Source organism: Penaeus chinensis, chromosome 42 (assembly GCF_019202785.1).
Source record: "Penaeus chinensis breed Huanghai No. 1 chromosome 42, ASM1920278v2, whole genome shotgun sequence".
NCBI classification, from domain to species: Eukaryota; Metazoa; Arthropoda; class Malacostraca; order Decapoda; family Penaeidae; genus Penaeus; species Penaeus chinensis.
This window is the reverse complement of record NC_061860.1, coordinates 3,241,620-3,254,119: the sequence shown is the minus strand read 5'-3', so window position 1 is coordinate 3,254,119 and position 12,500 is coordinate 3,241,620. Positions and strand designations below refer to the sequence as shown.

The window sequence follows — 12,500 nt, the reverse complement described above, 5'->3', positions numbered from 1 at the left end:
GTGAGAACAGGCAACACAACTCTAAAACTCTATTTGACTCCTCATCAGAGACCCTCATCCCCAGGCACCTGCCAGCCGAATGGCCCGCCAAAGGCACTGCGGAAGAAACTCACCCGATGTCCGGCATGCTCTGGCGGCGCTCGGGCGTGAGAGGCGAGCCCTCCCGCGACGTCTTGATGCAGATGCCGCGGGCGACGTCCACCTCGAACACGGCGTCGGTGACGGTGGTGGTGTGGATCTGCGGCGGCTCCAGGCCCGGCCGGATGTGGCTGGAGATTTGCGGGTTGGACCAGGCGCGGGGCAGGCCAGGGTGGTCCGCCTGCTCGCCTTGCAGGGGACTCTTGGTCGCCTCCAACGCTAGGCAGGCCGCGGTGGGACCGGCCTCCTCCACGCCGCCGGAGGCGCGGGTCACCACGCGGAACTCCTCGATGCCGTGACTGCCCGCCACGCTGCCGCCGACCATCGTCACGTCAGGAACCTGCGGGAGCCACGCACGGCGTTAGCATATGTAACCTGGCTTTGAGTCGCTACCAGTCGCTAACGAAGGCAAAATGTAATAAAAAATAAGATGAAATAAAATCAAATAAGTAATTAAAATGAAAGAAAAAACATGTCGATGAATTCTGCATGTTCAACGTCAACATCATGGCAGTAGAAGGAGCCGCTACTCTACAGTGTGGCCAGCGAGGGCATGAGAGAGAGAAGAGAGCTTCTGCTGACAGTCGCTGTGACAACAATCTATTCATAGTCTGGCAAGCAGCCAAGAGTTCAAGGTCACACGGCGAGCGAAGAAGGTCCCGCGAAGTCGTCAAGGTCAGGGAATCCGTCGTGCGTCTGCGTTCGCTTCCGTCAGCGCCACCAGAGCCACCTCGAGGGCGGCCCGAGGGCGGCCCGAGGGGCGGCGCCCGGACTACGCAACGACTCGTGGTGAGTCGCTCGGGTCTAGGTGAATGCAATGGCCGTTATTGTCTAGTTAGAGAGAAAAGCCTCGCACACAAAACGATGCAGCTGGAGATTAGCGCGCACACGCACACGCACACACGAGAGCCAACAAAAGCGGACACACACACACGGACACGCACATGCGGTTATTGTGACACATCTGGCAACACGTCGAGGATCACCTTGAGGAGGACCAGACACGGGCGTCCGTCCGCACGGGACACGTGGGACTTCGCGAAGACTGTGGGCGGAGGCGTGATTAGGGAACGCCTAAGAGGTGGAGACGGTGGGCGGGGAGCGGGCGGCTCAGAGCTCGAGAGCCCGCGGGCGCCTCTGAGGGCTTTGCTCAAGGTCACCGAGAGGCCACAACGGGTCACAAGGACGACCTCAGGTCATGGGAGTTATCAAAGGAGGTGGCACGTGGCGTCGGTCGGTCGCTTGGTCCCAAGGTACTGGAATGGTTGAGTGTAAGCGTGGAGTGAGCCTCGGTGGGCGGGGCTAGCCTCGAGGGGGAGGGGCTAGCCGGCATGGGCGGGGCAGGCTAGCAGCGTAGATGGAGCCCCGAGATCACCACGTGCAAGGTAGTCTCCTCGAACAGCACACTCCGTCGCTGGCGCACCGTCTGCGTGGGAACCCGACGTCACAAGGAGCCTCATAAGCACCGCCTCGGCGGCCTCGGTCCCCCCCGTCCCCCTAGCCCTCCCCCCTCCCTGGCACCCCTGCTGCGTCCTGGGGATGGAAGCTGCCTCGGCTGCCGGCCTCTCGCTCGCTCTCTCACTCGCGCGCGTGTACGCTCCCATATATACACGTATACATATACTTACATACATATATATGGTATAAAAACCCACAATGTACAACTAGATTTATAAATCTAGTTTTACATTGTGGGTTTTTCTACCATAGTATCAACACGGTAGTGTGTTTTCTCCTTTCATACACATATATATATATATACACATATATATACACATGTATACATATACATGCATGCACACATACATATATATATATGTATATTTATATGTGTATATATATGCATCTATGTATATATATATATATATATATATATATATATATATATCATTACATACAAAAAAATATATATACATATACACACACACACACACACACACACACACACACACACACACACACTCACTCACTCACTCACTCACTCACTCACTCACTCACTCACTCACTCACTCCCACACACACACACACACACACACACACACACACACACACACACACACACACACACACACACACACACACACACACACACACACACTCACTCACTCACTCACTCACTCACACACTCACACACACACACACACACACACACACACACACACACACACACACACACACACACACACTCACTCACTCACTCACTCACACACTCACACACACACACACACACACACACACACACACACACACACACACACACACACACACACAATCGCATATATATGTCCATGTCTTCACAGGTTCTCCCAAACATACCCAGACATCGTTTCCTAAAGACAGTTGGTTTATTGCCTTTCCAAAAAACATGATTTAATCTCCTTTTGCTTCAGTGATAACGTGGTGATGATGCTTTCTTTGACAAGACATTAACATCTGATTACTCTCGCACGCTCCAGTCCTCTCAGCTTCTCTCTGTCACTCTCTCTTCTTCTCTCTCCCCCTCTCTTTCTTCCTTTCCTACTCCCTATCATTCCTACTCCTGCTACTTCTCCCTCTTTCTCTCTTTCACTCCTATTCTCACTTTCACTCTCTTCCGTCTCCCTCTCCCATTTCCATGTCCCTCGCTCTCTCCCCATCCTTCTTCTCCTTCTTCCTCTCCTTATCTCTCTCCACTTCCCTTTCTCCTTTCTCCCTCATCATCCCTATTCTTGATTTTCCTGAATCTCATCCCATTCTTCATCTCCTCATCTCTCCCTCTCCCTTGCTCCTTTCCCTCCCCCCCCTTCTCACTAGCATTCGCTTTCATTCACTTCCCTTCTTTCACTCTTTCCTCTCCATTCTCCTTTCCCTTCCCTCTTCCTCTCTCTCCGTCTTTTCTCCCTACCTCCCCTCTCCCTCTCCCTTTGCCTCTTTCTCTCCTCCTCCCTTTCCGCTTCCCTCTCCCCTTTCCTCTCTCGCTTTTTCTCCATCTATCTCTCCTCCTCCCCTATTCCTATCCCTTCCCTCCCCCTCTTCTCCCTTTCTCTCTCCTTCTCTCTCTCTTCTCCCTATCACCTCCCATCCATTCACACTGACATTAAACCTTTACACTCTGTGTTATATTATATATGCAAAATATATCTCATGATGCTGTCTCTCTTACAAATATATACAATATGACAAACAGATATATATGAAAAGATAATATTTCACTTTCTCCCAAAATATCTTTACCTCATTACTCTACATTATCAGGAATGTTATTTTCACATGATTTATGCAATGATGCAATTTAGTTTTATGTGATGAGTTGCATTATATGCTTCAACTTACTTTTGTCTTGTCAACAGAAAAAAAAAAATCTAAATGTCTAAAATATATTTAAAATCACAACAATAATAACAATAATAACACAAGATACCTAATCTAGAGAAAAAAAATCACAAAATAACCTTTCATAAAAATAGAAATGTCAACACCAGTCCTTAGAAGAAGAAAAAAAAATATCCAAAAATATAAACACTTATAAAAAAAAATAAAAAATAAAAAATAAAAAAAATATATTCATATTATGCAAATTACCTGAGTTTTCAGCAAAATAGACTTTTATTATGCAATGCCACCTAAAAAAAAAAAAAAGACTAACAGACAAGAAAAACTCGTGATACCTACTCCACAAATTCTTTCAAAGGAAACCCTACAAAGAACAAGAAGAGGAGAAAGTGGATAAAATGATAAATATAAGGATAAAGAGATGGGATTTAAAAAAAGAGGATGTGAGAAACAAAGAGTAAGGATAAACAAAAAATAAAAATAATAAGGAGGGGAAAATTAGGATAAGGAAGAGGAGGAAATAAGGATAAAGAGAAAGAGAAAAAACGATACGAGGAAAGGGGGAAATAAGGATAAGGAGAAAGAGAAAATAAGGATAAGAAAGAGGAGGAAATAAGGATAAGGAGAAAGAGAAAATAACGATAAGGAGAGAGGGAAAATAAGGATAAAGATTAAGATAAGTGGATAAAGATAAGGAGAAAGGAGGAAAGGAAAACAAGAGAGGAAGGGGATATAAGGATAAAGATGGAATAAGAAATAAGGATAAGGAGGAATCAAAATAAGGAAGAGGAAGAAAGAGGAAGTAGGATAAGGCAGAAGGATAAGATAAGAACAAAAGGAAGAAGGAGGGGGAAGGATATAACGAGAAGGAAGAAAACAGGATAATGGATAAAAGATGAAGAGAAAAAAAAACAGAAGGGGAAATGGAATAAATAGGAGGAAGGGAAAAGGATAAAAGAACAAGGAGGAATGAAATAAGAGGATCAAATGCACAAGGAAAAAGAAAATATAATAAGGAAGTGGAAGGTAAATGATGATAACAAAGACAAGGAAGAAAGTCGTAGAGATAGCGATAAACGATAGATCGTCACGAGATATCAGGATATTCCGTCACACTCAACAGACCTACGAAGCCTCACATGACATGAGCCCATGACATGACTTTTCATGACATGAGAAAAGAAATGACATAATGACAATGACCTATCGTTATTTCACACTTGAGGTCTGAATCGAAATTCATTGAGCACATGACTTGTTCTACATTGGGAAGCCCATGACATGACTACATGAGCCCATGACATGACTACATGAAACCATGACATGACCTCATGAGGCCATGACATGACTACATGAGCCCATGACATGACTACATGAGCCTATGACATGACCTCATGACATGACTACATGAACACATGACATGACCACATGAGCCCATGACATGACTACATGAGCCCATGACATGACTACATGAGCCCATGACATGACTACATGAGCCCATGACATGACTACATGAGCCCATGACATGACTACATGAGCCCATGACATGACTACATGAGTCCATGACATGAAATCATGAGCCCATGACATGTCTACATGAGCCCATGACATGACTACATGAGCCCATGACATGACTACATGAAACCATGACATGACTACATGAGCCCATGACATGACTACATGAGCCCATGACATGACTACATGAGCCCATGACATGACTACATGAGCCCATGACATGACTACATGAGCCCATGACATGACTACATGAGCCCATGACATGACTACATGAGCCCATGACATGACTACATGAGCCCATGACATGACTACATGAGCCCATGACATGACTACATGAGCCCATGACATGACTACATGAGCCCATGACATGACTACATGAGCCCATGACATGACTACATGAGCCCATGACATGACTACATGAGCCCATGACATGACTACATGAGCCCATGACATGACTACATGAGCCCATGACATGACTACATGAGCCCATGACATGACTACATGAGCCCATGACATGACTACATGAGCCCATGACATGACTACATGAGCCCATGACATGACTACATGAGCCCATGACATGACTACATGAGCCCATGACATGACTACATGAGCCCATGACATGACTACATGAGCCCATGACATGACTACATGAGCCCATGACATGACTACATGAGCCCATGACATGACTACATGAGCCCATGACATGACTACATGAGCCCATGACATGACTACATGAGCCCATGACATGACTACATGAGCCCATGACATGACTACATGAGCCCATGACATGACTACATGAGCCCATGACATGACTACATGAGCCCATGACATGACTACATGAGCCCATGACATGACTACATGAGCCCATGACATGACTACATGAGCCCATGACATGACTACATGAGCCCATGACATGACTACATGAGCCCATGACATGACTACATGAGCCCATGACATGACTACATGAGCCCATGACATGACTACATGAGCCCATGACATGACTACATGAGCCCATGACATGACTACATGAGCCCATGACATGACTACATGAGCCCATGACATGACTACATGAGCCCATGACATGACTACATGAGCCCATGACATGACTACATGAGCCCATGACATGACTACATGAGCCCATGACATGACTACATGAGCCCATGACATGACTACATGAGCCCATGACATGACTACATGAGCCCATGACATGACTACATGAGCCCATGACATGACTACATGAGCCCATGACATGACTACATGAGCCCATGACATGACTACATGAGCCCATGACATGACTACATGAGCCCATGACATGACTACATGAGCCCATGACATGACTACATGAGCCCATGACATGACTACATGAGCCCATGACATGACTACATGAGCCCATGACATGACTACATGAGCCCATGACATGACTACATGAGCCCATGACATGACTACATGAGCCCATGACATGACTACATGAGCCCATGACATGACTACATGAGCCCATGACATGACTACATGAGCCCATGACATGACTACATGAGCCCATGACATGACTACATGAGCCCATGACATGACTACATGAGCCCATGACATGACTACATGAGCCCATGACATGACTACATGAGCCCATGACATGACTACATGAGCCCATGACATGACTACATGAGCCCATGACATGACTACATGAGCCCATGACATGACTACATGAGCCCATGACATGACTACATGAGCCCATGACATGACTACATGAGCCCATGACATGACTACATGAGCCCATGACATGACTACATGAGCCCATGACATGACTACATGAGCCCATGACATGACTACATGAGCCCATGACATGACTACATGAGCCCATGACATGACTACATGAGCCCATGACATGACTACATGAGCCCATGACATGACTACATGAGCCCATGACATGACTACATGAGCCCATGACATGACTACATGAGCCCATGACATGACTACATGAGCCCATGACATGACTACATGAGCCCATGACATGACTACATGAGCCCATGACATGACTACATGAGCCCATGACATGACTACATGAGCCCATGACATGACTACATGAGCCCATGACATGACTACATGAGCCCATGACATGACTACATGAGCCCATGACATGACTACATGAGCCCATGACATGACTACATGAGCCCATGACATGACTACATGAGCCCATGACATGACTACATGAGCCCATGACATGACTACATGAGCCCATGACATGACTACATGAGCCCATGACATGACTACATGAGCCCATGACATGACTACATGAGCCCATGACATGACTACATGAGCCCATGACATGACTACATGAGCCCATGACATGACTACATGAGCCCATGACATGACTACATGAATATAAATCTCCTTGCAATTATAGGTGTCAGTCTATATGTGTCCATCTTTGTTCCTTGTAATGTGCACCTCTACAAAAAAAAAAAACTATTTAAATATTTTTTTCAGCTAATCTCTCTATACATTATTTTAAATCTAGTTATTTTACTACAAGATAAAACATGATTGAGTGTTCTGAAATACCCTGACATCAGAAAGGGGTGTGTGGTTTAGAAAAAAAAAGTTGTTTTTTTTGCTCAGAATCTCATGTTAATAACAAAACACACGATGCTTACTCTCCTACAAAATTCCTCCGTTCTGCGACCACCGCACGACTCCCTGTTTGTTGCCATTATTGTGTTTTATAATTTTGTTTTTATCTTTTTCCTCTGACTTGGCTCCGACCTCTTTCTGTTTCCTCGTGTCTCTTTGAGTGTCTCTCCCTTGACCTGGCTCGACCCTGTGTCTCACGCCCTACGTTTTCACATTCTGGTCTAGGATTCTGGTTGGTATGGATAGTGTATAGCCTATGCTGCCTTTAATGCCTCCAGATGGTGCCCTATAATGCCCCTTCTGTAATAACGGTTGTCTCACCTGTGCTGTATAAAAAAAAAAGTCTCAAGCTTGTAATATCTCGTACCACGTTTAGAAGGTCTGTCTTGGTTCGTCTGTGTTAGTTGGGTCTACTAAAGATGGTCTTTGTTTTTAATAATGAAGCGTTGGAATTGTTTTTCCTTCCCTACCATAAAGGTCTTTTGTTGTCTGGTGTCACCCTCATAAGATCTATCTAAAGGTTTGTGTGTGTTCTTAAAATGTGCCTAAATTCTGTTTACCATTACCCCCCCCCCCCCCAATCGTACCCACCCCGCATACCATCACTTCTTTCACATTCCCCGTGTGTATTTGTACATTCATCAACTCCTTTCCACTATCTACTACCATTTTCCTCTGGTCATTCTATTTCCTCCTTCCACACTTTTCTTCCCCCTCATGAGGACTTCACCATTTCCAATCATCCCACGCACGTCAACCCTTGCCTCACGTTTCCCTGTTTTCAAGTGATATCTCTTCCCCTGTTTCGAAGGTGTCATCTTCCGATACCGCTAGCTGTCTACTGTCTCCTTCGACTTCCATATATTCTTCCGTAAATTGAGCAACGTCTACCTGTTTTAGTGTATTATTATCACACTGCATATCACACTCACTAATATTTGAGCTGGTTATGACTGTTGTTTTGTAGGAACATGTTTCATACACTTCTGATGTTATATTATTGTTAACCGATTCTTTGCCACACACGTGTTGGCCTGAGTCACAGTCAACCTCTCCTTCCTCCGAACTGTCCGTTTCTTCTGTCACATATTTTCCCTCTTCCTCTTCAGATTCTGATTCTCTTTTCACCGCTTCCTCTTGTCTACATCCTCCTTCTCCTCCCTCCGACCTGTAGTAAAATTCTATGATCAGGGGCCTGTATTCTCCCTCCTCCGATCTGCTGTCTCCTTCCGAAGAGCTACTGCCTTCTCCTCCCTCCTTCATTTCCTCGTGGATCTCCCCTCCTTCTTTCTCCCTGCTGTCCACTTCCATTTCCATTACGTTCTGATTCCCTTCCAGAGGCCCAGGTTCAACTGGTTCACTCTCAGAGCCGTAGTCCCCTTCCTCCTCTGAGCTGTAGCTCCGCCCTTCCTCTGCTACAGATTCTCCCTCACTTTCTGCTGCTGTTCTTGTGTTTTTATTCTCCTCTCCGTTCAAATTCCTCGTGGTTCCCTCTGGAAGTCCACGGTCTCTTTTTACAGCATCCAGAAGTGCGTGTGCCTGAGCTTTGTTGTCTTTGTCGTCATCATTCACAATTCCTGCTGCCGGTGCATTCTGTCTTTCCAAAGGCCCACTGAGAACTGAATCATTATCTTCCCCTTCTGGACCTCTTTGTGACCTCTCTTTGTTGTCCTCTTTTATCATATTTTCACGCATCTCAGTTTCGCCCTTGTCCTTGTACTCATCAACTATGTATACAGCCTCTATCTCCCTAGGGATCTCGTCATCTCTCTTCTCAAATGCGTGTTCAGAATCCTTCGCCTCTCCTGCTACATGGCTTGACTCGTCTTTTCTCTCTATCTGAGAATCATTTAATGAATACTCTCTGATCTGTTCTTCTCCTTCCACCTCCTGTAATTTTGTTTCTCTTGTCGCAATATCATCTTCATATTTACTCTGCTCTTCCTCCAATCTGTCTTCCTTCTCAAATTCCAAAATATTTTCACATTCTCGCTCCTCAATCTCAACTACCCCCTCAGTCCTAACTATGACTTTTCTATTCTCTTCAACTTTCATTTCCTCTGACATTCTCATTCCCTTTGTGACATCAGCCCCTATTTCATGCATTTCTAGCCCTGGTTTATTAGTGTATTTCTGTTCTTTTTGTTTATCTACATACTCTTGTTTTTCACTTGCTGTTACCATTCTGTATCTTTCGCCGTGTATACCATTCGGTTCCTCTGCTCCTTGAGCTTCAACTGATCTCTCAACTTCCGGCAGAAGCCTCGTTTCATTTCTTGCTACGTCTTCAACATCGTATTCATCTGAAGAAGTGTTTTCCCCTTGTGCGACTTCTGACCCTACATCTTTTTGCAACTCTTCCGACATGTACTCCCTCTCAGTCTGTTTTGAAATCGATTCTATTTGGTTTTCTCTAGCCATGTAATTTTCCTCTGCTATTTCTGAAGTGCATATTTCCTTTGGTTGATCTGTAATGCAATCTTCATGAGCTTTTGCCGAAAGCTTCTCCGGTGTTTCAGATCTCAGATCTTCTCTTTCCACCTCTGATGCCTCCTTTTCTTGTGCATCTGCTAAGAGCTTACCTTGCATCTCATCTCTCAGATCCTCTGCTTCTGCCAAGTCCCCGCCTTGTGCCTCTTCTACCACATGTTTCCTTTCAACCAGATCCTCTCCGTATGCAGCCACTGGCAAGTGCTGTTCCTGTGCATAGTTTGCCTGGTACTCTGAATGTGCAGATTTTGAGATGTACTCGCCATGTGCAGAATCTGGTAACTCGCCTTGTTCTGAATCTGGTAAGTACTCACCTTCTTCAGACACTGAGTTGCACTCTTCTTGTACCATTGCAATATTCTCTTTCATCGTGTTCCTTTCCTGTGCAATCTCTAATGCATATTCTTCTTCTGTTTCCTGTCCCCTATATTGTGCCTCTGCAGATTCAGTTATATATTCCTCAAGCGTCTGCTTTGCCAAACACTCTCCCTCACCAGTGTCCTCTAATATGCAATTTTGAACTGCCTTTTCTTTCAGGTACTCCTCCTGAGCAGCTTTCTCGTCCTGCACCTCTTTCACTAAGCAACCTTCTAAGTCAGTCCCTGGTTTGTTTATTTCCTTTGTCTCCTCCCTAAAGTGTTCTCCCTGCCTAGGCTCTAATGTGGACTCTGGACGTGCCTCACATACCAAGTGCCTTCCCTCAACTGTATCTGACAAACAATTTCCTGGCTCATCAATTTCATAATCCCCTTGTGCCTCTTGTATGTCTTCTTCCTGAATTTCCTCAACTGAATACTCTCCCTGCACTCCACCTGACATGTTTTCACTCAGAATATCCTCTGAAGACCAACCCCCTTTTATTTTATCTAATAAGTATTCAACTTGTATCCCATCTGCTACCTCTTCTGACTGCCCTGTCTCTAGCAAATCGTCTTCTTTCTCTTCTGGATCTATTTCTCCTTCTTTGAGTCCTAATTTCCCTTTCTCTTTCTCTGCTTCATTTAACTGCAATACCTCGTACTCTAACTCCTCATCTGACTGCAGTACGTCATAATCTTCCCGCTTCTCCTCCATCTGGGGATCCATTTCTCTGCCCAAAACTAAGTCTCCTTGACCTAATTGCTCTGATGCAAGCCGTACATCTACCCGATCCTCTGTTATCTTATCATCATTTTCTTCCCTTAATTCCGACATTTCACCTCTTCCCTGCTCTAATCCTAGGAACTCTTGTGTTTCTTGAACATCGATTTCTTCCCTTTCAGCCTGATCTAATACCCTCTCTTCCTGTACAGGTCCTAATTCCCTTGAATCCCTTATTTCCTCTGACAATTCAGCTTCGTCTCTATGATTCCTAGTCCAACCTCCTTCACACGTCAAATTGTCTGCTGCCTCAAATACATATTTCTTTTCTTCTGACTTTCTGTATTCCTTTACTTCCTCCGAATTACTCCTCGAGTTCGCTCTTTTTATCTCTACCTCCAATCTCTCCCTTTCTAACATTGTTTCCCTTTGCATATCTTCTACGGCTAGAAATTCCGATGGTGTTCCTATCATATCCCTATATACACCTAAATCCTGGTCCTCAGACACATACTCAAAGAAATGTGTATCGTGCGAGTCCTCTGGCGTGTCCCTTCCCTGCATTGCTCCACAAGGACTGAGATTCCGTTCTTGCGGTTCTAGCACCTGGGGCCTCTGCTCTACTTGTTGCCTCTTTTCTTCCAAGGCTAACTCATCTTCCACTAAGAACTGATGCCTTTCTTCCTCTTTTCTTCCTTCTTCTTGCCTCTGTTCTCCTTCTAGCACATTATCCCATTGATCCCCTCCTAACTTACTAACATTTTCAGCAGACAAAGAGTCCTCTGTGCCTCTCTCTGCTTCGCCTAGCATTCTCTTTGCTTGTGCTTCCTCTTGTATGTAATCTCCCGCGAGTCTTTCTATCCGACTACTGTCTAGAGACCTTGCCGAGATGTCTTTTCTGATAACTTCCAGCATCGTTACGTGTGCTTCTTCCGTCAAAGCTTCATCTGTCTGTCCAAACCACTCGTGTCCTCTGGATTCCTCCACCATGCATTCTCCTTGTGTTTCCAAATACACATGACTTTTTCTTGTCTGTTCTTGTGCATCTTCATAAAAGTCACTTAGTCTGGTTTCCTCTCTTTGGTGTCTTTCTGGTTCTAAGAATGCAGTGCCACCACTTGCTCCCTCGCAAGTGTGGCCTGTTTCATAATCTCTTATTTGATCGGGCACAAAATCACCTTGGGTTTCCCCGAAATCTGCATTTGCTTGATCAAATGCAAAACCTTCAAAACCTAATGTGCAAATTACTTTTGTTTCCTCGACTGAATAAAAGTAATGCGGATCGTATGGGCACTTTTCCTCGATTTCATAATAGAATCCCTCGTCTTCTTCCAAGAAAT

General features: G+C 45.1%; 1 protein-coding gene across 7 annotated transcripts in view; it reads right to left on the bottom strand.

The window, feature by feature from the left end:
- LOC125047751 overlaps nucleotides 1-12,500 on the bottom strand; it is a 169,533-nt gene that overhangs the window by 12,213 nt on the left and 144,820 nt on the right. For all 7 annotated transcript variants that reach the window (XM_047646160.1, XM_047646164.1, XM_047646162.1 and 4 more), the window contains one exon: nucleotides 114-478. In XM_047646160.1, the coding sequence (XP_047502116.1) occupies nucleotides 114-478 (365 nt within the window). The remainder of the gene's footprint in view (nucleotides 1-113; nucleotides 479-12,500) is intronic.